General features: G+C 70.2%; 1 protein-coding gene across 1 annotated transcript; it reads right to left on the reverse strand.

Annotated features, from left to right (window-relative positions):
* Positions 1 to 1759: 1759 nt before the first annotated feature.
* Positions 1760 to 25253, reverse strand: CAMK2B (calcium/calmodulin dependent protein kinase II beta). The gene is given in 22 exon segments (XM_075723982.1): positions 1760 to 1992; positions 4059 to 4153; positions 4222 to 4297; positions 6564 to 6612; positions 6939 to 6983; positions 8561 to 8632; positions 8712 to 8752; positions 10437 to 10511; positions 11051 to 11093; positions 12818 to 12901; positions 13003 to 13095; positions 13097 to 13126; positions 13360 to 13454; positions 15127 to 15192; positions 15195 to 15209; positions 16247 to 16349; positions 17040 to 17112; positions 18887 to 18952; positions 19071 to 19125; positions 19760 to 19819; positions 22105 to 22199; positions 25189 to 25253. Coding segments are annotated over 22 exon segments (1629 nt in total).
* Between the last annotated feature and the right edge of the window lie 1675 nt (positions 25254 to 26928).

The raw sequence follows: 26928 nt of genomic DNA on the forward strand, positions 1-26928 counted from the left end.
ATAATTTATTTGCAGTTTTCCCGAGACAAAAACGAAATCAGAGTCATCTTTTACACTTACAAGGCTCAGAAAGAAAAGACGAAGGGGTTGGGGGGGGGGGGGGGGGAGATATGCCGGGGGGGGGGGGGAACGGGATGGGACGGAAAAAGAATGAGAGAAAAGGGGAGGAGAAGAGAAAAATTTGGCAACGATCCACCAGCATTCATGGGACAGTAACAGCTCAGCTCAGCTCCTCGACATACAGCGTTAGCGCCCGAGGTTTGCTCCCGCGCAAAGGGCATGCAGAAAAAAAAGAATTATAATTAAAAACAAAAAAGAAATATCCCCCGGCCCTCCCACCCTGCAACCCCCCCCCCCCACCACCCTTTCCCCCCAGCCAAAAACAGCCCCCAGCAGCACACGGCGCCTCCGGACGCGGAGATGGAGGAAGGGGAACCCCGGGGGAACACGCGTGGCCGAGCCGGAGAGCGGCCGGAGCGGGGTGCTGCCTCCCCGGGGAAGGGGAGTTGGGGGGAGCCGGGGTCCCCCCCGAGTACTGGCCGGGGCGAGGGGGTGCGGGAGGGGAGCAAACGCCCTCGGCTGGAGCCGGGAGCGCTGCCCAGTGCCCCTCGCCGCGGGGCGAGTGGCGGGGGGACCCCCGGCACCCGGCGGAGCAGCCTGTGCCCCCTAAGAGACCCGTTCTCTTAGTCTAAAGTGCTTTCGATGCTGCGTCAGTGCTGGCTGGATCGCCCCGATCCCCCCGCCCCGATCCCCGCCGTCTGGGCCACAGCTCCCCCCGGCCACATTCCGTGGCACCCGCAGCCCCCCCCCAACCCCGTCACCCCTGCCAAAACCTGCCAGCACCCGGAGCCGGCACCCAGCCACCCGCCTGCCCGGGGAGGGGGGAAACGGGGTGCTGGGTGCCCGGTCTTTGTCACCGAGATGGGGACACGGGGGCGCCCGCCGGGGGACCCTCCCAAAGGCACCCACCATGCCCCCCCACCCCAGCAGCGCCCGGGATCAGCCTGGGCGCCCCGTGGGCATCGCTCCCAGGGGCAGCGCCGGATTTGGGGGGCGGGGGGGAAGCGTCTGTCCCCCCCCCGACCTCGCTTACCACCCGGCAGCACCCCGTGGCCGGGGACCCCCGTGGGAATTCAAAAATAAAGAGCTCTCTCTATGTACAGGGGCTGGGGAGGGAACGAGCGAAAGCGGAGTCCAAAGAACAACATCCACCACCAGCAACAGCGAAACGCCACAAGCGCAGCCGGGGAGGGGGGGGTCGGGACCGCCCCCCCCAGCCGGGAGACCCCCCCCCCAGGCGGAGATGGGCAGAGAGGGGGGGTCTGGCCGTGGGGGCGTCCCCCCCAGCCCCCCCTGCCTGTGGCCGAGCGGCTGGGTTGGTTTTTGGGGGGGGGTGGGGGGGGGGGTGGTTGGGTTGGGGAAATTTTTTCCCTTCCTTTTTTTTTTTTTTTTTCCCCCCCCTTTTTTTTTTGTTGTCGTTGTCATTTTGGCTTTTTTTTTTTTTTTTTTTTTTTTTGTCTTTTTGTTTTCTGCAAACACAGGCACTGGAGGGGGGGAGGAGCAGGGGCCGGGGCAGGGGGGACAGGCATGCGGACGCGTGCTTCGGGGCCGCAGCTCCGGCTGCCGGCTCGGCTCCCATCGCCGTCTCCGTCGGGCTGGAACCAGGACAGCCACCGCGAGCTCTGCGGGGATGGGGGACCCCCGTGAGCCAGAACCGGAGCACCCTGGCACCCCTCGAGCCCCGATCCCGCGCTCACCTTCACTGGAGCGGCGCGACAGGGGCCCCCGAGCCGTGGAAGTGGACGTTCTGCCACTTGCCGTCGCGGCGGTGCCAGACGCGGGTCTCCTCGGACTGGCTGGTGCGGGGCCGGCCCTGGGCGTCGATGTACTGGGTGAGGCGGATGTAGGCGATGCAGGCGGCGTCCTCCCCGATGACGTGCACGTGGGGGTTCAGGATGGTCGTGTGGATCGGCTTGTTGTTCTTGGAGAGCACTGCGGCGGGGGGCGGCCGTCAGCGGGGACGGGGCAGGCGGAACGGGCAGGGGTGCTGGCAGGGCAGGCGGATGGACGGCCAAGCGAGCACGGGGATGGGCAGGCAGAGGGACACGGGGAGGCAGGCAGGATGGACAGGCAGGCATGATGCGCAGGCAGGGAGTGATACAGGCAGGGAGGGGTGGGGGGACAGGCAGGCAGACAGGATGGGCAGGCAGGACGGATGGACAAGGCTGACAGGATGGGCAGGCAGGACGGATGGGCAGGCAGGATGGACAGGTGGATGGAATGGGCAGGCAGGCAGGATGGACAGGCAGATGGACTGGATAGGCAGGATGGGCAGGCAGAATGCACGGGCAGATGGAATGGGCAGGCGGGATGGATGGACGGGCAGATGGAATGGGCAGGCGGGATGGATGGACAGGCAGATGGACTGGATAGGCAGGATGGATGGGCAGAATGCACGGGCAGATGGAATGGGCAGGCAGGATGGATGGACGGGCAGACGAATGGACAGGCAGCGGACAGGCAGGCTGGACAAGCAGGTGGGGGGGTGGATGGACAGGCAGGCAACAGACAGGTAGGACGGATGGGTGGATGGACAGGCAGACAGCACGGACAGGCAGGCAGAAAAGAAGCAGATGGGGACCAGGCAGGACAAGCAGGGCGGCAGGCAGTGGCCGGGCAGAGGATGGGCAGGGGGACAGGAAGGATAGGCTGGGGTGGACGGACAGACAGACCAGGCAGGGAACAGATCGGGGCAGGGGCTGGGCAAGACAGGCAGAGGCTAAGCAGGGGCTGGAAGGTTTGGATGGACAGATGGACGGGCAGGGGCTGGCCAAGGGTGCCTGGCAGGCAGGGCGGGTAGACAGGGACAGGCAAGGCAAACAGACAGGGGACCGAGAGGACAGCCGGGCAGGCAGGGGGGGCAGGCAAGACAGGTGACCAGACAGGCAGGACGGACAGAGGGACAGGCAGGACGGGAGGACGGACAGCTAAGCAGGCAGCCAGATGGGCTGGGCAGGCAGGATGGGCAGGCAGACAGGAAACAGGCAAGGGGGGGGACAGGCAGGGGACAGCAAAAGAGACGGGCAGGGAGATAGGTGGGGTGGATGGGGATGGGCTGGCCAGGGAGAGGACAGGCAGAGCAGGCAGGGTGCAGGCAGAGCAGGCAGGGCACAGGCAGAGCAGGCAGGGTGCAGGCAGGGTGCAGACAGAGCAGACAGGGTGCAGGCAGGGTGCAGAGCAGACAGGGTGCAGGCAGGGCAGGCAGGGTGCAGGCAGGGTGCAGGCAGGGCGCAGGCAGGGCGCAGGCAGAGCAGGCAGGGCGCAGGCAGGGTGCAGGCAGGGCAGGGCGCAGGCAGGGCGCAGGCAGAGCAGGCAGGGCGCAGGCAGCACAGGCAGGGTGCAGGCAGGGCAGGCAGGGTGCAGGCAGGGCGCAGGCAGAGCAGGCAAGGCGCAGGCAGGGCGCAGGCAGAGTGCAGGCAGGACACATGCAGGGTGCAGGCAGCACAGGCAGGGAGGGGTGCAGGCAGGGCACAGGCAGGGCAGGCAGAGCAGGCAGCGCACAGGGTGCAGGCAGAGCAGGCAGGGTGCAGGCAGGGCGCAGGCAGAGCAGGCAGGGTGCAGGCAGGATGCACGCAGGGTGCAGGCAGCACAGGCAGGGAGGGGTGCAGGCAGGGCGCAGGCAGCGCACAGGGTGCAGGCAGGGTGCAGGCAGGGTGCAGGCAGGGTGCAGGCAGGGCAGGGTGCAGGCAGAGCAGGCAGGGCGCAGGCAGGACGCACGCAGGGTGCAGGCAGCACAGGCAGGGAGGGGTGCAGGCAGGGCGCAGGCAGCGCACAGGGCGCAGGCAGGGTGCAGGCAGGGTGCAGGCAGGGCAGGGTGCAGGCAGAGCAGGCAGGGCGCAGGCAGGGCGCAGGCAGAGCAGGCAGGGCGCAGGCGGGACGCACGCAGGGTGCAGGCAGGGCGCAGGCAGGACGCACGCAGGGTGCAGGCAGCACAGGCAGGGAGGGGTGCAGGCAGGGCGCAGGCAGCGCACAGGGCGCAGGCAGGGCCGGGCACTCACAGTTCTCGAAGTAGAAGCGGTGGAAGTCCATGCCCTCCACCAGGTTGCCCAGGGCCTCGGGCTCGAAGGAGGTGAGCCCCGGGTCGCAGATCTTCCTGCAAGGCAGCGGTGAGCAGCGGCCCCGCCCCGCCCCGCCCCGCCCCGCCCGCGGGACCCCACTCACGCATAGGCCTCGAAGTCCCCGTTGTTGACGGCCTCGATGAGCTGCTCCGTGATCTTGATGATCTCCTGCTTGCGGGCTGGGGGGGGCGGCCAGCGTCAGCGCCTCTCCCTGTCCCCGTCCCCACGCCGGGGTCCCCGGGGACGGGGGGAGGGGGGGGTGGGGAGGGGAGGGCGGGGATGGTGGCGAGGGAGAGGGATGGACACACGCCATGAGGATGCGTGGACGGGATTTGGGGATGCGGGATGGGCGTGGTGACGTGGGACGTGGAGGGGAGGGGGGCATGGGGACAGATGGATGGACCATGGGGACGGACAGACAGACCATGGGGACGGACAGACCGACCATGGGGACGGACACATGAGCCATGGGGACGGACACATGAGCCATGGGGACAGACAGGACAGAGGACCACGAAGACAGACATACAGACCTTGGGGCCAGACTATGGGGGCAGATGCATGGGCCGTGGGGACAGACAGACGGACCGTGGGGACAGACACGGGGACCTCTGCACGCGCAGGGCCCCCACAGCTCTGCCACGCCACACTCAGCATCCCCACGGCCCCCCGAGGCGTCCTGCGCCCTCCCAGCATGGCCCAGTGCTGCCCAGTGCCCTCCCAGCATGGCCCAGTGCCCTCCCAGCATGGCCCAGTGCTGCCCAGTGCCCTCCCAGCATGGCCCACTGCCAGCCCAGCATGTTCCAGTGCTGCCCAGTACACCCCAATGTTACCCCCGCATGCCCCAGTATATCCCACTGGCATTCCAGTGCATCCTAATACAGCCAGTTCCATACCAGTGTCTCCCAGTGCCGTCCCACTGTGGCTCAGTGCCATTCCAGTACTACCCCAGTGTATTACAACAGAGCCCAGTTCCATGCAAGTGCATCACAGCACATCCCAGTGTGATCCTACTGCATCCCAGTGCATCCCAGTGCTGCTCCAGTGCGCTCTAATACATCCCAGTGCATTCCAATATGCCCCAGTTCCATCCCAGTGCAATCCACTGCATCTCAGTTGCATCCTGGAGTGTTCCAGTACCATTCCCGTGCATCCTGATACACCCCAGTTTACACCAGCACCTCTCAGGGCCATCCCAGTGCATTTTAATGCAATCCAGTGCCAGCCTACTGTGTCCCAGTGCCATTCCAAGCATTCCAATTCACCCCAGTTCCATCCCAGTGTCATGCTGTTGAATTCCAGTGTGTCCCAGTGCACCTCAGTGCAATCCCAGCGTGTTCCAGTGCCATTCCAGTGCAGCCCACTCCACTACATGCTAATGCCTCGTTTCACTCCAATGCCACTCCAGTGCCATCCTACTGCATCCCCGTGCCACTCCAGTGCCATTCCAACACAGCCCAGTTCCATCCCAGTATGTCCCAGTGCTATTCCAGAGCATATTATTACACTCCAGTTTGTCCCAGTGCATTCCAGTGACATCCCACAGCACCTCAGTGCCATCCTGCTGTGTCCCAGTGCCATTCCAGTGCGCCCCAATACATCCCAGTACAGCCTAGCTCTATCCAGTGCATCCCACTGCCATTCCAGTGCACCCCAATACATCTTGGTACCATCCCACTGTGTTCCAGTGTCATTCCAGTGCATCCTGGTGCATCCCAGTGCCATCTTACTGCACCCCAGTGTGACGCAGTGCATGTCAGTGTACCCCAGTGCCACTTCAGTATATCCCAGTGCATCCCAATGCCACCGCAGTGCATGCTGGTGCATCCCAGTCCATCTCAGTGCACTCTAATGCACCTCAGTGCCAGCCCAGAGCCATCCCAGAGCATCCCAGTGCCATCCCAGTGTGTCCCCATGCCATTGCAGTGCATCCCAATCCATCCCACATCCATCCCAGTTCACTCTAATGCATCCTAATGCCATCCCAGCGCATCCCAGTGTGTCCCTGTGCCATTACAGTGCATCTCAATCCATCCTTCCCAGTTCCATCCCAGTGCACCCCAATGCATCCTGGTGCCATCCCAGCAGATTGCAACAAGTCCCCGTACCATCACAGTGTCCCAATCCATCACCCAGTGCATCCTGGTGTTATCCCAGAGCCATTCCAGTGCCTCCCAGTGCCATTCCAGTGCATCCCGATCCATCCCAGTGCATCCCAATGCATCCCCATGCCATCCCAGTGCCATCTCAGCGCACCTCAATGCATCCTGGTGCCATCCCAGTGCACCCCAGCACCCTCCTAGGGCATCCCAGTGCATCCCAGCGCCATCTCAGTGCATCCCAGTGCACCCCAATGCATCCTGCTGCCATCCCAGTGCATTCCAGCACCCTTCCAGTGCATCCCAGCGCCAGCCCCACCCCGCAGCCCTCCCACGGCCCCGTCACCTTTCGTGTCCTCGTCCTCGATGGTGGTGTTGGTGCTATCGGACGACTCCTGCCAGCGGGACGGCGGCGGTGCAGGGGGAAGAGACACAAACAGAGGGGGTCAGAATCAGGCCCAGCCAGGGATGGGGACGGGGACGAGCCCGGCCGGGGCTCGGCAGGACCCCGGTGATGCCGGATGCCGCGGGGGGTGGGAGAGCCCCCGCCGTCACCGCGCCCCGGGCGCGATCCTCGTCCGCTCCAGCGCCAGTCAGCCCCCTCCCTGCCCCGCGCCATGGCTGATGCTGGGGGGAGGATGGAGGCGGAAAGCGGGGCCCCAAACGACCCCGGGGGCCAACGATCGCGGGCGAGGCGAGAAGGGAAGAGAGGCAGCAATACCTTTATGCCGTCCGCGGGGTTATGAATTACGGTAGTTTGAGGCTCCTATGGGAGAAGGGAGAGAGACAGAGGCGGGGGGGGAGCGAGAGCCCAGGGGGGGACAACAGAGGGGGGGACGACGGAGCAAGTGGCACGCGGACGGGGACGAAGAGAGACCCAGACCGGATTCGGGGAGGGGCAGAGGGGGGAGAGAAGCAGAGAGTCATTAGTCCAGCGAAAGCCAAATGGTTTAATTCACAGAAAGACGGAGGCGGAAGGGGGGAAAGAGGGGAGAGAGCGGGGGGGAGAGAGACGCAGCGGGACCCCGTGGACGGCTGAGGAGGAGCTGGCCAGGTCGTGGAGGGCAGCCCCGTGCCCGTATCCTGCACTCGCTGTGCCGGCCGGGCATCCCTGCGCCCGGGTTCTCCATCCACTGCGCCAGCCGAGCATCCCTCTGCCCGCGTCCCACACTCGCTGCGCCAGCCGGGCGTCCCCACGCCCGAATCCTGCGCTCGCTGCGCCAGCCGGGCGTCCACACGCCCGAATCCTGTGCTTGCTGTGCGGTCTGGGCGTCCCCACGCCCAAATCCTGCGCTCACAGTACCAGCGGGCATCCCCACGCCCGTACCCTGCCCTCGCTGTGCTGGCCAGCCACCGAGCCTGCATCCTGCACTTACTGTACCAGCCACGTGTCCCCACGGCCGCAGCCTGCACTCGCGGTACCAGCCGGACACGCTCACGCCCGTATCCTGCACCGCTGTGCTGGCCAGGCATCCCCGTGCCTGCACCCACCTTGCCGTCTGCGTCGCCAGGGCCTCGCCGCATCCTGCGCCCGCCATGCCAGCCCCGTGCCCGTGTCCTGCACTTACCGGCAGGGCCACGGTCGGCGTCCCCATGCCTGCGCCCACATCCTGCGCCCGCCTCGCCGGCTGCATGGCAGGGCCCATTGCCGTGCCCGCGCGCGGCACCCACCTTGTCTGCACGGTGCAACATCCCGCTGCCCGCATCCCGCACCCGCCTCGCTGTCCCTGCGGCGGGGCCGTCCCCCTGCCCGCATCCCGCACCCACCTCGCTGTCTGCACGATGGGGAACCCCACGCCCGTATCTGGCACCCGCCTCGCCGTCCCTGTGGCAGGAGCACCTCGGTGCCCGCGTCCTGCACCCACCTTGCCGCCCACGTCGCTGCGGATCCCCCTGCCCGCGGCCGGCACCCACCTTGTCCGCAGGACGGCTCCGTTCCCGTACCCTGCACCCACCGCGCCGTCCCCGTGACGGGGCGTCCCCCTGCCCGTACCCTGCACCCCCCGCGCTGTGCCCACGGCAGGGACACCCCTGCGCCCGTATCCTGCACCCGCCTTGCCACCCGTGTCGGGGACACCCCCCCGCACCCGCACCCCGCGCCCCCCTCGCCGTCGGCACCCACCTTGTCCTCACGCTGGGGCACCCTGTGCCCGTACGCTGCACCCCCCGCTCCAGCCCCGTCCCCAGGACACCCCCCCCCCCCCCCCCAGTGACGCCAGGGACCGGCGGACGGACAGACAGCCGGACGGGGAGGGGGGCACATGGCGATGGATGGGATGGGCTGGCGGGATGGATCCGGCCGGGATGGGGGGCGCGGGGGGGGAGCGCGGGGGGGGCACCTACCAGCGCGGCGGGCGGGAGCGTCCCCTTGGGGCTGGTGACGCCGGCGCTGCCTTTGGTGCTGTTGGTCTGAGGCTGGGGGGGGAGAGACGGGGGGGGGCTCAGCGGCACGGGGGCGGGCAGCCCCCCCGCTGCCCCCCCCGCGGCCCCTCACCTTCACGCCGTCCGCCTTCTTGTTCAGTAAGCTCTTAGCTGCTGCGGGGGGGGGGGGGGGGGGGGGGAGAGCGTCAGCGGCTGTCCCCTCCCTTGGGGACGATGGACGCAGTGCCCCCCCCACGACCCCCCCCCGGCCCCCCCACCCTGATGCCCCCCCGGGGTGCCAGCAGCACCCACCACCCCGGCGTCGGGGCGGGGGCAGGCGCTGGGAGGGGGCTGTCCCCATCCTGGGGCTGTCCCCATCCTCGGGGGGGGGTTGTCCCCAACCTGGGGGGGTGTCCCCATCCTGGGGGGGACACACATGAGCTGGGGGGGGGGTCCCCCATCCTGGTGGCCCCCGCGGGGGGGGGGCAGGGCTGGCTTACCTTGGAGAAATGCAGAGAGGAAAGCGAGAGAGAGAGGAGTGGGGGGCGAGAGAGAGACGGGGGGGGAGGAGGAAAAAGGGAAAAACATAAAAAAAAAACCATAAAAAAGATGAGTTGAGTCCGGGGGGGGGCGGCCCCCTGTGCCCCTCCCGGTGTCACCCTGGAGGGGGGCGAGGCCGGGGCGGGGGAGCGGCTGTCACTGCTATCCCTGGGGGGGGGACATGGCGGGGGGCACAAGTGGGCGGGGGGGGGTCACCTCGAGCATCCTCGTCGCCTCTCCGAGCTCGGGGACCCCCCCGCCGGCGTCACGGGGCGGCAGGGGCTGTGCGGTGACGAGGCCGGTGACAGCAGGGGTGGCACGGAGCAGCACCCAAGGGGGGGGGGTGGTGGGGGGGGGAGGGAACACCCCCGCCCCCCCCCCCAGCGGACCCATGTCCCCACGGGGGTCCCTGGCGGGGGTGTCCCCCAAGGGTCCCGGTCCCTCCTCCGAAAGCAGGCGGGCGCTGAGAGGTGGGGGGTTTAAACCAGAGCCGAATTGGGGGGGCCGGGGGGGGGGGACCCCCGGCGGGGGGGGGCAGCTGTAGCCCTTTGCGGGGTGGGGGGCACGGTTTAAGACCCGCCGAGTGTTTCGCGGCGCCACGAACACCGGCTGCAGCTCTCGGGAAGCCGTGCGGGGGGGGGCATGCTGGGGGGGGGGGGGGGGCACATGCGGGGGGGGGGCAGCGTGCGAGGACGGGACACAGGGGGGGACACGGAGGGGGGCATGCGGCCAGTTTGCCCCCCCTCCATGCACCTGTGTGCCCCCCCTGTGTGCGGGGGGGGGGGGGGGGGGGGCAGTGCCGTGGTGTGGGAGCAATGGGGGGGGCACCCTAAAATTATCCGCCTCCCCCCCCCAGCTCCCCATTGCTGACCCAGGCGGGGGTCCCCGAGGGTCCCCCTGGGGGTGCCACCGCAGTGCCCCCCCCCCCCCCAGGGACCACCGGCCCGGAGCAGGGCACAAGCACCCAAGCAGCCCCCCGGGGTGGGGGGGAAGCGCCGTGGGGGGGTGCAGAGACCCCCCCGGGGGCCAGCTGGGGGGTGGCAGCAGGGAGGGGACAGTGGCATCTCTCGGTCCCCACGGGGAGGGGGGAGAGGCTGGGGGGGAGGGGGATGCGGGGGGGGGGGGGCAATGCGGGGGGGCCATGCATGCGCTCCGATTTCCGAGGAGGGCACCCGAAACCTGTTGGGGGGGGGGGGGGGGGGGTGAGGAAGACGATGGGGACGGGACGTGGGGGATGAAGGATCTGGAGGGGGGGGGACACACAGAAACCAAGCGGGGCCGGGGGGGGGCCGGGGGGGCCCTTTGCGGACGCGTCTACCTTGTTCCACCAGCCCCAGGGGGGCCCCGGCGGCGGCCGCCGACATGGTCGGAGGAGCGGTGGTCTGTCTGCCCACTGCGGGCAGGAGACGGGCAGAGGGCGGGCAGGAGAGAGAGAGAGAGGAGAGAAAGGGAGCAGAGCTCCTGTTAGGAGGGGGGGGGGGGGCGGGGGGCGGGGGGGCTGCAGCCGGGACCCCCACCTTCCCACCCCTCACCCTCCCCAACAAGCCCTGGGGTGCCCATCACCCCGGCCTCAGGCCTGGGGGGTGGCTGGCACTGCTCCGGCGTGTCCCCCCGCCCCGTGTCCCCCCCCCCCGCCGCCAGCCACCGGAGTGGGGGGGGGGGGGTACACAGGGACCGGGCGCTACCTGCTGCTGCGTGCGTGGGGCGGGGGGGCCGGATCCTGCCCCCCCCGGGCTAACGCACGGCCCCGTCCTCGCCGACAGGGGAAAAAATGGGGGAGGGGGGGGGGGTTGGGGGGGGGGTAGGGGGGGAGAAAGAGAGAAAGACAGCGACAGAGAGAGGGGGGAGGGGGGCACTGGCCTCGGCGGGGGCTGCGGGCGGGGGGGGCTGCGGCCCCCGGCCCCCCCCCGGCCAGCGGGAGCCCCCCCTTACCTGAGAAGTTCCTGGTGGCCAACATGGTGGTGAGGATGGCGCCCTGCAAGGGAGGGAGGGGCAGGGTGGGCGCTGGGCACGGGGCGGGGGGTACGGGGCAGTGGGGCCCTGGATAAGGGGCAGGGGTGCAGGATGGGGCCCAGGGTACGGGGTGGTGGGGTGGGGGTGCAGGATGGGGCCCAGGGTACGGGGCAGGGGTGCAGGATGGGGCCCTGGGTACAGGGCAATGGGGTGGGGGGTGCAGGATGGGGCCCTGGGTACTGGGCAGTGGGGCAGAGGTGCAGAATGGGGTCCTGGGTATGGGGCAGGGGCAGGATGGGGCCCTGGGTACGGCGCAGGGGTGCAGGATGGGGTCCCGGGTACAGGGCAGGGGCAGGATGGGGCCCAGGGTACGGGGCGGTGGGGCAGGGGTGAAGGATGGGGCCCTGGGTACGGGGTGGTGGGGCGGGGGGTGCAGGATGGGGCCCTGGGTACAGGGCAGGGGGTGCAGGATGGGGCCCTGGGTACGGGGCAGGGGCAGGATGGGGCCCAGGGTATGGGGCAGGGGTGCAGGATGGGGTCCTGGGTACAGGGCAGGGGGTGCAGGATGGGGCCCTGGGTATGGGGCGGTGGGGCAGGGGTGCAGGATGGGGCCCTGGGTACAGGGCAGTGGGGCGGGGGGTGCAGGATGGGGCCCAGGGTATGGGGCAGGGGGTGCAGGATGGGGCCCTGGGTACGGGGCAGGGGTGCAGGATGGGGCCCAGGGTACAGGGCAGTGGGGTGGGGGGTGCAGGATGGGGCCCAGGGTACAGGGCAGTGGGGTGGGGGGTGCAGGATGGGGCCCTGGGTATGGGGCAAGGGCAGGATGGGGTCCTGGGTACGGCGCAGGGGTGCAGGATGGGGCCCTGGGTACGGGGCAGGGGCAGGATGGGGCCCAGGGTATGGGGCGGTGGGGCAGGGGTGCAGGATGGGGCCCTGGGTACAGGGCAGTGGGGCGGGGGGTGCAGGATGGGGCCCAGGGTACAGGGCAGGGGGTGCAGGATGGGGCCCTGGGTACGGGGCAGGGGTGCAGGATGGGGCCCTGGGTACGGGGCAGGGGTGCAGGATGGGGCCCAGGGTACAGGGCAGGGGTGCAGAATGGGGCCCTGGGTACGGGGCAGGGGTGCAGGATGGGGCCCAGGGTACGGGGCAGGGGTGCAGGATGGGGCCCAGGGTACGGGGCAGGGGGTGCAGTATGGGGCCCTGGGTACGGGGCAGGGGTGCAGGATGGGGCCCAGGGTACAGGGCAGTGGGGTGGGGGGGGTGCAGGATGGGGCCCAGGCTACGGGGCAGGGGTGCAGGATGGGGCCCAGGGTACGGGGCAGGGGTGCAGGCTGGGGCCCTGGCACGGTGTGGTGTGCCAGGCAGGGGCAGGATTGGACCGTGCTGCACCAGGTACCACCGGGATGGGTCCGTGGCCCACGGCAAAGCAGCGGGGCATGGCCAGGATGGGACCGCGGCACCGCTGGGATGGGACCGTGCCCCGGGGGAAAGCGCCGGGGCGCTGCCGGGATGAGACCACGGCGGGCAGGGAAGCGCCGGGCACGGCCAGGACGGGCGCGTGGGGTGGCCGGGACAGGACCGCGCCGCAGCGGGCGCTGCCAGGATGCGACCGTTCTGCACCGGGCAGGGGGGCACCGGGCCCGGTGGGAGAGCCCCGGGGATGGGCCGGGCGGTGCTGTGCCAGGCGCGGAAACAGCGGGCACGGCCACGCATCCAGCCCACGCTTCTCCCTCGAGAAGGCCTCACCTTGAGCTTCCTCCGGGCGTTGAATTTTTTCAGACACTCTACCGTCTCCTGCCTGTGCATCATGGAGGCCACGGTGGAGCGTTGCTGCGGGGGACAGCGGGGTCAGCGCCAGGCGCCGGCGGCCACCGGCCCCGGGGCGGGGGGGACACCGGGGAGACGCTGGCGGAGCGGGGGGCAGCACTTACGCAGACCCACGGGTGCTTGAGGGCTTCGTGGGCTGTGATGCGCTTGGCGGGGTTGATGGTCAGCATCTGGTTGATGAGGTTTTTCGCTTCGGGGGGTGACTGTGTCCCACTCGGGGGAAGGGAACTGCAGGGGGGGACACGGGGACGCGGCGGGGGTGACGGCTGGGGAGGAGCAGCCCCGCTGCGCCTGCGTCCCCCCGCCTCCCCACGCGCCCCCAGCCAGGCACTGGAGACGTGGCCCAAAGTGCCCCCCCCGGCTCTCCCCAGTGGTGATTAGCTGTAGTGTCCCTCAGTAGGTTCCAGGGTTAACGAGCTGGCTGGCCATAGCATGGGAGGCGCCTGGCACCGGGGACTTACATCGTAGGCACCGGCCTTGATCTGTTGGTAGAGTTTGTGCTGGTCCTCGTCCCAAAATGGCGGGTAGCCCACCAGCAAGATGTACAGGATGACGCCTGGGCGAGGGAGAGCGGGGTCAGGGCCGGGGGGACAGGGACCCCCAGCCTCCCGCCAGCTCTGCCCCAGGGGAGCGGCGTCCCCAAGATGTCCTGTCCCCGTGCCAGCCTCCCCGGTGCTGCCAGGCTGGCGCCGTCCCCCGCGGCAGCACCCACCCATCCGGGAGAGCGCGGCATGGCCGCAGCACGCAGGCCGGGATGGCCACGGGGTGGGACCAAGGTGGGGACTGGGGTGGGGACGGGGATGGGGCAGGACCAGGATGGGGACAGGGATGGGGACAGGGATGGGGACAGGATGGGGACGGGGATGGGGACGGGGATGGGGACCAGACCAGGATGGGGACAGGATGGGGCAGGACCAGGATGGGGACAGGATGGGTACAGGGATGGGGACAGGATGGGGACAGGGATGGGGACCGGACCAGGGTGGGGACAGGGAGGGGACTGGATGGGGAGAGAGATGGGGACAGGACCAGGATGGAGCCAGGGATGGGGACAGATGGGCCAGGACAGGACCAGGACAGAGAAGGGGACAGGACCAGGATGGGTACAGGGATGGGACCAGGATGGGGACAGGGATGGGGATGGGATGGGGACAGGATGGGGACAGGGATGGGGACAGGGATGGGGACCAGACCAGGATGGGGACAGGGATGGGGACAGGATGGGGCAGGACCAGGATGGGGACAGGGATGGGGACAGGATGGGGACAGGGATGGGGACAGGATGGGGACAGGGATGGGGACCAGACCAGGATGGGGACAGAGATGGGGACAGGATGGGGCAGGACCAGGATGGGTACAGGGATGGGGACAGGATGGGGACAGGGATGGGGACAGGATGGGGACAGGGATGGGGACAGGGATGGGGACCAGACCAGGATGGGGACAGGGATGGGGACAGGATGGGGCAGGACCAGGATGGGGACAGGGATGGGGACAGGATGGGGACAGGGATGGGGACAGGATGGGGACAGGGATGGGGACCAGACCAGGATGGGGACAGAGATGGGGACAGGATGGGGCAGGACCAGGATGGGGACAGAGATGGGGACAGGATGGGGCAGGACCAGGATGGGTACAGGGATGGGGACAGGATGGGGACAGGGATGGGGACCGGACCAGGATGGGGACAGGATGGGGACAGGATGAAGGGGACAGGACCAGGGTGGGGACAGGGAGGGGACTGGATGGGGAGAGAGATGGGGACAGGACCAGGATGGAGCCAGGGATGGGGACAGATGGGCCAGGACAGGACCAGGACAGAGAAGGGGGACAGGACCAGGATGGGTACAGGGATGGGACCAGGATGGGGACAGGGATGGGGATGGGATGGGGACAGGGATGGGGACGGGATGGGGACAGGGATGGGGACAGGATGAGGACAGGGATGGGGACAGGGATGGGATGGGGACAGGGATGGGACCAGGATGGGGACAGGGATGGGGACAGGATGGGGACAGGATGGGGACTGGGATAGGGCTGGGACAGGAACTGGGATGGAAGCAGCATAGAACTGGGATGGGGAACAGGGGCTGGGAATGGGATGGGACCAGGGTGGAGGCAGGAAGAGGACAGGATGGGAGTGGGATGGGGATCAGGCCGGGATCAAGAAGGGACCGGGAGGGATCAGGATGGGAGGGGGACGGGATCAGGCCGGGATCGGCTCTTACCGCACGCCCAGATGTCCACGGGTTTGCCGTAGGCCTCTTTGCGCAGGACTTCGGGGGAGAGGTAGCGGGCGTGCCCGCGAAGCCTGCGACGGAGACGGGCAGGAGCTGAGCCGAGCCGCAGCGGGCACGGGGCAGGGGCAGGGGACAGGGCGGGCACGGGGCAGGACGCGGCGGGCACGGGGCAGGGACGCGGTGGGCACGGGGCAGGGACACAGCGGGCAGGATGCTGCGGGCACGGGGCGGGACGCGGTGGGCAGCCGGACAGGGACGTGGTGGGCATGGGGCGGGACGCGGTGGGCGTGGGATGCGGTGGGCAGCGGGACAGGGACATGGTGGGCACAGGGCTGGGACACAGCGGGCAGGACACTGCGGGCACGGGGCAGGACGCGGTGGGCAGCGGGACAGGGACGTGGTGGGCATGGGGCAGGACGCAGTGGGCGTGGGATGTGGTGGGCGTGGGACACGGTGGGCACAGGCTGGGACACGGCAGGCAGGACGCTGCGGGCACGGGGGCGGGATGCGGTGGGCAGCGGGACAGGGACGCGGTGGGCATGGGGCAGGATGCGGTGGGCGTGGGACGCGGTGGGCACAGGGCTGGGACACAGCGGGCAGGACGCTGCGGGCACGGGGGCGACGCGGTGGGCAGCGGGACAGGGACGCGGTAGGCACGGGGCAGGATGCGGTGGGCGTGGGACGCGGTGGGCACAGGGCTGGGACACAGCGGGCAGGACGCTGCGGGCACGGGGCGGGACGCGGTGGGCAGCGGGACAGGGACGCGGTAGGCATGGGGCAGGATGCGGTGGGCGTGGGACGCGGTGGGCACAGGGCTGGGACACAGCGGGCAGGACGCTGCGGGCACAGGGCGGAATGCGGTGGGCAGCGGGACAGGGATGTGGTGGGCACGGGGCTGGGACACAGCGGGCAGGACGCTGCGGGCACAGGGCGGGATGCGGTGGGCAGCGGGACAGGGATGCGGTGGGCACGGGGCAGGATGCGGTGGGCGTGGGACGCGGTGGGCACAGGGCTGGGACACAGCGGGCAGGATGCTGCGGGCACGGGGCGGGACGCGGTGGGCAGCGGGACAGGGACGTGGTGGGCGCGGGGCCGCGGTGGCACTCACCGAACCAGGCCTGCTGATCCCCTTGCACCTCGATGGCGAGGCCGAAGTCGGCCAGCTTCACCGCCGCCCCTTTGCACTTGCTGGCCAGGAGCAGGTTCTCCGGCTGCGGCGGGCAGCGGCGGGCGAGAGCAGCGCCAAGCAAGGGGTGCAGAAGGGAGGAGGAGACGGGAGGAAGCAGAGGGTGCTTGGCGGCCGCCGCAGAGGGGGTCCTGCCCGTCTGCCACCCCCCGCGCCGCAGGCAGCGGGTCTGGGGGCTGCGTGCGCCCCGCGCCCGGGGTGCCCGGCTGGCACAGCCCCATGCCCAGCCCCAGCTCCCCGGCACCCTGTATCCCGCCCGGCCTCATCCCAGCGTCACCCCGTATCCCACCCATTCCCACCCAGCATCGCCCTGCACCCCGTGTCTCGCCCCGACCCAGCCCCCCCCAGCCAAGCTCCAGCCCCCCCACCCCGCACGCCCCCATCCCCACACCCCACCTGGCCCGTGTCCCCCGCAGTGGGGGTCGCGGTGAGCACCCAACGCGGCGCAGGAGCGTGCCCAGACTGGGGGGGGGGGTGCCCAGACGGGGGGGGGGGCACACGCACCCCAGAAAGGGGAGATGGCAGCTGGGGGGCACTCAGAGCAGAGGGGAGCCCCCAGCCCCAGGGCGAGCTCCGGGACCCCTCCCCCAGACCCGGGGGCTTGGGGACCCCCTGAGCAAGGGCCCCCCTGAAGCTGTGGGGACCCAGGGACCCCGGGGGGAGGGAGCCACCCTGTGCAGAGGGACAGACGGACGGACGGGGGGGGGGCACTCACCTTGAGGTCCCTGTGGACGACCCCCATTTGGTGACAGTGGAGGACGGCCTCCAGGATCTGCTGGATGCAGTGGCTGCGTGCAAATGTCGGGGGGGGGGGGGGGTCAGGGGCACGCTGCCCCCCCGCCACCTCCCACAGCCCCCCTGCCCAGGGGCACCCCGGGGCCTGTGCCCCCCCAAACCACCCCCCCTGCCCCACTGCTGGCCCCCCACTGTGCCCTTGGGGGGGGGGAACCCTACAAAAACAAGCAGTCATCTTGTATTTGGGGGGGGGGTGCTGAGCTTGGCACCCCCACCCCATGCCCCTGCCTGGGGGGGGGGGGTCACCCCTGAGGGGGTTTCTGCCTGGGGGGGGCGGGGGAGTCACCCCTGGGTGCCCATTGGGGTGCTCCCATCTTGGCATGGAGCCATGGGGTTCACCCTAATGGTGCTACTGTGCCCCCCCCCTCCCCATGAGGACCCCCCCCCCAGCCCTGCTGCTGCCCGGACACCGGGGTCCCCCCAGACAGGACTCACGGGGGGGGGACGGGGGGTGCGGGGAGGGCAGATGGAGACGAGACACGAAAGAAAGAGGGAAGGAGCGGGGGGATGAGAGGCTGAAATGGGGGTGAAGGGGGGGCCCCCGCCCCGCTGGGGGTGCTGGGGCATGGGGGGGGCAACCTCCCTGCAAGGGCGGGGGGGGGCAAAAAAAGTTGGGGCGGGGGGGGGAGAAAAAGGAGGGAGGAGAGCCCCAAAGAGGGGTCCCGGTGAGGGGAGCGGGGGCCGGGAAGCGGGATGCTCCGGCGGGCGGGGGCAGCGCGGGGGGCACGGCCCCCCCGGCCCCCCCCGTTATACTGACCTGCGGCTCCCGCTGCACGGGGGCAAAGTGATGGGTGGGAGAAACGCGTGCTAATAGCTCATGGACACAGTGACTGCAAAACAACACGGGGGGCGGGGGCGGGGTAGGGGGGGCAGGATGGGGGGCATGGGGTGGGGGGGGCAGGTTGGGGGGCAGGAGGGAAAGGAATGGGATGGGAGTGGGGGGCAGGATGGGGGGCAGGTTGGGGGGTAAAGGGGTGGGAGTGGGGGGCAGGATGGGGGGGCAGGGGGGGGCAGGGGGGGCAGGATGGGGATGGAGGGGGTGGGAGGGGGCGGGATGGGGGTAAAGGGGTGGGAGTGGGGGCAGGATGGGGGGCAGAGGGGCCGGGGGGGGCAAGAAGGCAGGTGGGGGGCAAGGTGGGGTGGCAGGAGGCAAAACACAGGGAAGGGGGTGCTGGGGGGGGGGCAGCGAGCGGAGAGGCAGTGGTGGGACGGACGGACGGACACACGGACGGACACACGGACACGCACAGAGCCGAGCGACGCGTGATGGGAGACAGGGAGGGACGGGGGGGGAAAGGGGGGGGACGGACGAGGGTTGAGGGGGGCACGGGGGGGGGGGGACGAGGACGGGGGGGGCGGAGATGGGGGGAACGAGAGAGGGGGAGAAACAATGTTGTGACAGCCCAGAGACCACGGGGACGGGCACACGGTGGGCACACAGGGCGCGGGGGGGCTCGGCACCGGCACGGGGGGGGCCCTGGGGCCCCCCACCCGCCACCAGCCCCCCCAGCACATGGCATGACAGCGCCAGGCCTCAGCGGGGAGGGGGGGAGCATGGGGTGGGACGTGGGGGGGCCCCACCGAGCCCCTGGCAGCAGGACGGAGCCGGTGGGGGGGGTTACGATAATGGGGGGGGCACCCCCCCCACCCCCTGGGTGCCCCCCCCGCCTGCCTTGCTGGAGCTGCCCCATCCCTGCAGCCCCCGGGGGGGGGGCTGGGGGTGTCCAGGGGGGTTTGGGGGGGGTCTGGGGGGGCGCAGGGGCTCACCTGGCATCGGCTTCGCTGTAGTACTCCCGCGCCACGATGTCCTCGAAGAGCTCACCGCCGGTCACCCTGCAACGCAGCCGGGGCACCGCGTCACCCTGACCCCCGGGCACCCCCAACCGCCCCGGGACCCCCCAGCACCCCCCGACCCCCCCCGGCACCCCCCGACCCCCCCGGCCGCACTCACAGGTCGAAGACGAGGTAATGGAAACCCTCCTCCGAGATGCTGTCGTGGAGCCGCACTGCGGGGACGGGACGGGGACGGGGACAGGGACAGGCTCAGCTTCGGCCCCGGGAGCCCCCGGGAGCCCCCGGGCATGCACCACGTGTGGCACACGCGTGTCTGTGTCACACGCAGCCCTCACAGCTGCACCCAGCATGTCCCCAGGGGTGGGACCCCACGTCACCAGGGTGGCACCCAGCATGTCCCAGTGGTGGCACCCAGCAGGACCCCAGGGTGGGACCCCCTATGTCCCCAGAGGGGCACCCAGCAGGACCCCAGGGTGGACCCCACGTCACCAGGGTGGCACCCAGCATGTCCCAGTGGTGGCACCCAGCAGGACCCCAGGGTGGGACCCCCTATGTCCCCAGAGGGGCACCCAGCAGGACCCCAGGGTGGGACCCCCTATGTCCCCAGAGGGGCACCCAGCCTATCTGCAGGTGGCACCCAGCGTGTCCCCAGGATGGCACCCAGCAGGACCCGACACATTCCCCGGGTGTCACCCCCCCACGGCGGCACCCAGCAGGACCGCAGGGGTGAGACCCCACATGGCCCTGGGTGGGCACCCAGCAGGAGCCCGGGTGGGCACCCAGCGCGTCCCCGGCTGTCACCCCGCGCACCCCCGTGGTGGCAGTAGCCGGTCCCCGGGCACTCACCGATGTTGGAGTGCTTCAGCAGCCGGCAGATGCGGGCCTCGCGCTCCAGCTTCTGGTGGTCTGGGGACACAGGGGTCAGGCAGGGCACCGCCCCGCGCCCCCCGCCCGCATCGCCGGGGTCCCCAGCCCTGTCCCCCGCCCCGGCCGGAGGAGCCCGCAGGTGCCCACACGGGAGCGCACGTGGCTCTGTGGTGGTGCGGGGTGTGCACGGGTGTGCATGCATGCGCAGGTGCATTGTGTGCACCAGGTGCGGGGGGGGGGTGGTGGTGGTGCATGTCGGGGTGCACGTGTGGGGACTGTGCATGTGTGCACCTGTGGGTGTGTGCACATGTGTGTTGGTGTGTCTGGGTGTGCAAGTGTGGGGCAGGTGTGCATGTGTGCACATGCACGAGTGTGCACAGGTATGCACACACATATGCGGGTGTGCACATGTGTGCGGTTCTGCATGTTTATGCAGCTGTGGCGTGTGTGTGTGGATGTACATCGGGGTGGGTGTGCACATGTGTGCGGTTGTGTATGCGTTGCGGGTGTGCAGGTGTGGATTTACGTGTGGTTGTCCATGTACATGTGTGCGGGGTGGTACATGTGCCTGTAGGTGTGCACATGTGTGCAGCTGCACTTTGTGTGTGGCTGTACATGTGTGTACCTGTGTGTGCCGCTGTACCAGCATGTGGCAGCCATACATCCGTGTGGTTGTACCCATGTGTGCAGGCTGTACATCCATGTGGCTGTACCTGTGCGTGTGGTTGTCCCTGGGTATGCGTGTGTACGGGGCTGTGCGGCTGTACCCGTGTGCGTGGCTGTACCCGTGCACATGGGGTGTTACCTGTGTGCGGCTGTACCTGTGATTGCCACTGTAGGAGCGTGCGGCTGTACCTGCGTGTGGCTGTAAGTGTGTGTGTACCAGGGCGTGCGGCTGTGCCTGTGTGCGGCCCAGCCCCACTGTGCCACACTGCTGGGGGAGCTCAGGGGACTGGGGGGGCGGGCAGGGGTGGGGGCAGGGGTGGGCAGGGGCGGGCAGGGTGAGGGCAGCCCTGGCCGTGAGCAGGGAAGGGCTGTGCTGGGTGGGGAGGGCACGTGGACACGCGTGTGCACCTGCTCACCCTCCTGCACATGTGTGCGTGTGTACAGCCATGAACACACACCCAGCTCACACGCAGCGTGCGCACACACACACCCCACCGCCTGCACACCCCCCTGTGTACAGCGTGCACAGACACAGCGTGCACACGTGTGTGTGCACGCGCATCCCCATGCATGCTGTACTTGCACACAGCAAACACATACTGCTCACACCTGTGTGCACGCACACACACATCCGTGGCCACGGCATGCACACACGTGTGTGCACACACAGAGCACCCCCCCACACACGCTCAGTGCAAATGCATGCTGCCTGCTCACACGTGGTGTGCACCCCACACCTACACCTGTGCACGCTGTGCACGCGCATGTCCCGCACCTGCACGCAGCCCGTGCACGCCGTGCACACACTACACGGGTGCGCACACACCCATGCACACAGCGTACACCCATGCTGCGGGGGTGTGCACGCCCCATGACACAGGACATGCACACGCCCACCGCCCTGCTCACACGTGTGCACGTACATACACCCCCACGCATGCAGCACGCACACCTGTGTACACATCACGCACACGCACTGCTGGCGTGTGCACGCACACGCACTGACGCAGCACACAAACACCTGTGTGCACACCCCCACGCACACTGAACACACATACGTGTGCACACACACACGCGTGCACCCCCCGCTGCTCACATGTGTGTGCACACACCTCTGCATGCACACCCCCCTATGCACACATCGCGCACACACTGCACACGCTTGGGTGCACACAGAGCTCACACCGGTGCAAGAACCCCCCCATGCACACATGGGACACACGCTGCACACACCTGTGCATGCACATGCACGCTGCTCGCCCCATGCATGCACACAAACCCATGCACGCACACACGCTGCACGCCGCTGTGCACGCACGCGCACCTTTGCACATCGTGTATGCACGCACACACACGCGTGGCACATCCACACGCATGCGCGCACAGCCTGCTCACACGCGTGCACGCCCCGCAGGGGACACCACGGGGGCTGCAGGGCCCGGGGTGGGGGGGGGGCCCTGCGGGAGGCGATGGGGACGGGAAGGGCCGGATCCAGCCCCCACGGAGCACCCCGCACCCCAGCTGGCACCCTTTGCCACGGGTGCCACGGGTGTCACGGGTGCCATGGGCGTCACCATGGGCACCAGGGTGGCCGGGCTGGGGGTGGCCCCGGGGGCACCCACCCCATGGGTGCCAGGGGGTCACGGCGGGGGTCCTACCTCTGGCAGAGAGCTTTTTGGTGTTGATGATCTTGGCGGCGTACTCATGGCCGGTGCAGAGCTTGACGCAGCGCCGGACCACCGAGAAAGCCCCCCTGGGGAGGGGGAGGGGGACAGGCTCAGCGCCCCCCGCCTGCCTCAGCCCCCCCCACACCCCAAAACCAGGCACGGGTGGGCTCCCACCCGTGACTCAGCACCCCGTGGCCGGGGGCTGCGCCGGCCGTGACTCAGCACCCCGGGGGTGAACCCCGACACCGGGGGGGCCCCGGCACGGCTCGGCCCCCGCCCCAGGCACGCTGGGGGCCTGCGGATGGGGGGTGCTGGGGGGCACCGGGCAGGGGGGATCCCGGGGGGGGCGAGCGCTGGGCGGGGGGCCGGGAGCCGGCATCACGGAGGGGGTCGCGGGAAGGATCCGGCACCAGCAGCCCGTTGCCATGGGGACGGTGGGTGGCCCGGATGGCGGTGGTGGCTGTGGTGGCGGCAGTGGCGACGGTGGTGGCGGTGGTGGCGATGGTGGCGGTGATGGTGGTGATGGTGGTGATGGTGGTGATGGTGATGGTGGTGGTGATGGTGATGGTGATGGTGGTGGTGGTGGTGGTGGTGGCGGCGGTGGTGGCGATGGTGGCGGTGGCAGCGGGCACAGGGCCCGGCTGGGGGCACAGGGAGCCAGCAGCCCTGGCACCCCCGGGGACAGGGACGGGGACAGCATGGCCGTGCCCACGCCGGGCAGCGGCACCTGCTCGCCCGCAGCCCCTCCAAGTGCCACCACCACCTGTCCCCCTGCCAGGACCCCCGTCCCTGCTCGTCCCTGCCCGTCCCTGCCCATCCCTGCACGCCAGGGTCCGCCGGGGCAGCGGGTGCCCCCGCTCTGCCCGTGCTCAGCAGCACCCACGCCGGGGGGTCAGCGCCTGGGGGGGCACAGAGGGGACCCTTGCAGGGCGCAGCCCCCCAGGCCGGGCTAGGGACACGGCAGAGCCCGGCAGCACCCCGGCCCCGCTGCGCCGGGGGTTCCGTGGGGCACACGTGGGCCCCTGGAGGCGGGGGGCCAGGCCGTCCCCTGCCACCACGCCAGCTCCCCGTGTCCCGGGACACCGAGGGCCCCGCGCTGGCCGGGACGGTGGGGACCCCGCCACCGCCAGGGGACGGGGGGGAGCTCCCCAGCGCCCGGCACCCCCCCCCCCTCCCCCCCCGCGGCTCCAGGGACAGGGGACACGGTGGGTGCCAGCTCCTGCGGGAGGGACAACCGTCACGGCCCCCCAGCTGTGCCTCAGTTTCCCCACTGCCCGGGGCAGATGTCCCCAGCAATCCCGGCGGGGGGGGGGTGGGACGCAACACGCGCGGTGGCTGGCGGGTGACATGGAGGGATCGGGGGGGGGGGGGGGATCACGTTGCCATGGCAACCAGGACGGGCTGGATTTGGGGGAGAGCAAGGGAATAGCCCCATGTCCCCCCCGGTCCCCCCAAAGGGACCACATCTACCCCTGCAAAATGTCCCCCCCGCTATGGGGGGGGCCCCCGATGGGGTCTGCCCCCACCTGCCCCCCCCCCCCCCCGCAGTTTTACCCCCCCAACGCTGCACGCGGGTTGGGGGGGGGGACCTGCCCCCCCCCCATGGCCTTGGGGGCAAATGAGCTCCCCCCAAAACCAGCTCCCCCCAGCACCCGCCCGGGGGGGGTGCATGGATGCGGGGGGGGCTGGGGGGTTGGTGGAAGGATTTGGGGGGGGGGAGGGGGGGCCTGGGGGTCTTTAAGGACTGGGGGATCCAGAAGGGCCGGCCTCTATAAGGACCGGTGGGGGGGGGTAGCAGATTTGGGGAGTTATATAAGGCCCAAAGGGGTCTACCAGGGGCTGGGGGGGCTGGAGGATGGAGAGGGTCTGTAAGGACCAGAGGGGGGGTATGGATGGGGGTCTGTAGAAATGGGGGGGGGGCTGGAGAGGTTGGGGGGGCCTGGAGGATGGGGGGGCTAAAAGGAGCCAGTGCCTATAAGGATTCAAGGGTGGTCTGGAGGATGAGGGATGTCTGTAGGGACCGGGGGCTATAAGGACCCGGGGGGGGGGGGGGCGTCTCTCAGGATTGAGGGGTCTGGGGGGCTTTGGGAGGTCTGTAAGGACCAGGGCAGCTCTAAGGGCTGGGGGGGTTGTCGGTAAGGGCTTTGGGGGAGCTGAAGGGATGGGGCTCTATAGGGACCGGGGCAGCTATAAGGACCAGGGGATCTGGCGAGACTGGGGGGGGTCTGGGAGGGTGGATGTTCGATAGGAGCAAGGGGGGCTATAAGGACTGGGGGGGCTGTAGGAGCCAGGGTGGACTCAGGAGTGCCGGGGGATCCGTGAGGACTGGGGGGTCAGGAGAGATGGAGGGGGTCTATGAGGATGGGGGGGTCTGTAAGGATGGGGGGGGTCTATGAGGATGGGGGGTCTGTAGGGATGGGGGGCCATCGGGTCAAGGGCAGCTATAAGGACTGGGGGGGTCTATAGGGGTGGGTGATTGGGGACTGGGGGGGATCTGGGGGGATTGGAGGGGTCTGGGGTGATAGGGGCACAGATATCTGAGGGGGGGTGTCTGGGGGGCACTGGGGGGGTCAGGAAAGATCGGGGGGGTCCGTAAGGATGGGGGTGCATAAGGATGGGGGGGGTCCCTGGGGAACAAGGGGGCTGCAGGGACTGGGGGGGGGGTCTATGGGGACGGGGGGGCTGGAACCGCGGGGTCCGGGCCGCCGGGGGGGGGGGGCTGCAAGGCCCGGGGGTCCCCGCTGCCGGGTTTGGTGGGGGGGGGCGCAGGTACCGGACCGGGCGGGGGGGGGGGGCAGGGCCAGTACCGGGGGGAGGGCAGTACGGGGGGGGGGGGGCTGGGCAGGGCCGGTACCGGGGAGGGGGGGGGGGCCGGTCCCGGGTGCCCCGTCCCGCGGGGGGGGGGGGGGGATGCGTCACGTCTGCACCGAGCGGCGGCCGGAGCCCGGGCAGCGCCCCCCGCCCCGCCGCCCCCCGCCGCCCCCCGCGCTCCGCCCGCGGCCGGGGCCGTGCCCGGGGCCGTGGCCGTGGCCGTGGCCGGGGCCGGGGCCGGGGCCCGGTGCCGGCGGCCCTTACTTGCCGATCTCCTCGTAGAGCTGGTACTCGTCGGTGAAGCGGGTGCAGGGCACGGTGGTGGCCATGCTGCCGCCGCGCCGCGCCGCAATGAGCCGCCCGGGCACCGGCTCCGCTCCGGCTCCGGCTCCGGCTCCGCCTGGCGCGGGGGGGCGGGAGGAGGCGCTGCCGGGCCGGGGGAGGCACCAACCGGGACAGCCCCCGCCGCCCCCCCGCCCGGGATCCCCCCCCGCGGGGCACCCCCCGCCTCGGAGCTGCCCCCGCGCCGGGGACCCCCCCCCCCCCCCCGATCGCCCCCACACGCCGGGCCCCGTCCGCACCCCCCCGGGGCTGGAACCCCCCCGGGCCCCCCCCGGCCCCGCAACAAGACCTCCGCCCCCTCCCCCACCCCGGGACCCCTTTATCCCAAATTGCCCCCAGGCGGGGGGGACCCACATCCAGGCCCCACATCCAGACCCCCCCTCCCCGGCACCCCCCCCAAATATCCCTGTATCCAGACCCCCTCTCCCCAGGACACCCCCCCCAAATATCCCTGTATCCAGCCCCCCCCCCCAATCCCCCCCCCCAAAGGACCCCAAACTCTCCCCTGAGGACCCACCTCCACCCCCCCCAAAGGCCCCCATATCCAGACCCCATCCCCAGGATCCTCCCCCCGGCAAAGGACCCCAAATCCCCCCCCTCCGGATCCCACCCCCCTCCCAGAAGACCCCAATATCCAGACACCCCCCTCAAGGTCCCCGCACCCCCTCTGGGACACCCCCCCACAGCCCCCCCCAATGCCGAGCCCCCCCTGCAGCAGTGTCACCCCAAACAACCCCTCCAGGCTCCAACCCCAACCCCCAAACACCCGGGAGGGGGCTGGGGGGGCAAGAATCCCCCCCCACCTCTCCCAAGGGCACCTTGAAGCCCCCCGATGCCAGAGGCTTGCTGGGGGGGGGGGCAGGCTTTTTTGGGAGGGGACCCAAGAGGCCACCCTGGAGGCCACCAGCACCTCCAGGGCCTGGCCGGGTGCGGGGACGCGGGGGTCCTTCCCCCGAGCCCACGGCGGGCACCCGTCGCGGGTGGGTGGGTGGGCGGCGTGGGGCGCGGGCAGGGGGTGCCCACCCCGGGGCGCGGGGCGAGCGCGGGTGGGCGGCTGGCGGCTGGCGCTGCCGTTGCCATGGGGACCGTGGGCGGCCGTGGGGGACTGCGCCGAGCCCGGTTCTATTTGTGCATCGCCACGGAGAAATTTCGGCGCCCGGCGCGGGGGAGATGAGGGGCGATGGGGACGGGGAGGTGGGGAGCAGCGGGGCGAGGCCCTGAGGTCGGCACCCCCGGAGCCGCCAGGCACCCGGCGCCCACCCCACCAAATCCCCCCCCGCCCCGGGATGCCATATCCACCCCCCAAAGGACCCCCAAATCCAGCCCCCACCACCACGTGGGTGGGACCCCGTCCCCAGGGCCCGCGGCGGGGGATGGGGGTCACCGGCCGATGTCCCCAGGTGTCCCCCTCGGGTGTCCCTGTCCTCGACCTTGAAGCGGGGCGGTGTTGGGGGGGTTGGGGGCACACGCGTCCCCCCCGGGGCGGTGGCACCCAATCACTCGCAGGCCCTACACTCGAGAAATGTCTTTATTGCAAACCAAGGGGAAGGAGGGGTGGGGGGCGAGGCGATGGCCAGGGACCCCCCACCCACGCACCCCGAGGTGGGGGCCGGTGGGAAGCTGCAAGAGCCGGGCTGGGCCTGGGGGCAGCCGCGTCCCCAC

Source organism: Pelecanus crispus, chromosome 21, assembly GCF_030463565.1.
Source record: "Pelecanus crispus isolate bPelCri1 chromosome 21, bPelCri1.pri, whole genome shotgun sequence".
Taxonomy (NCBI): domain Eukaryota; kingdom Metazoa; phylum Chordata; class Aves; order Pelecaniformes; family Pelecanidae; genus Pelecanus; species Pelecanus crispus.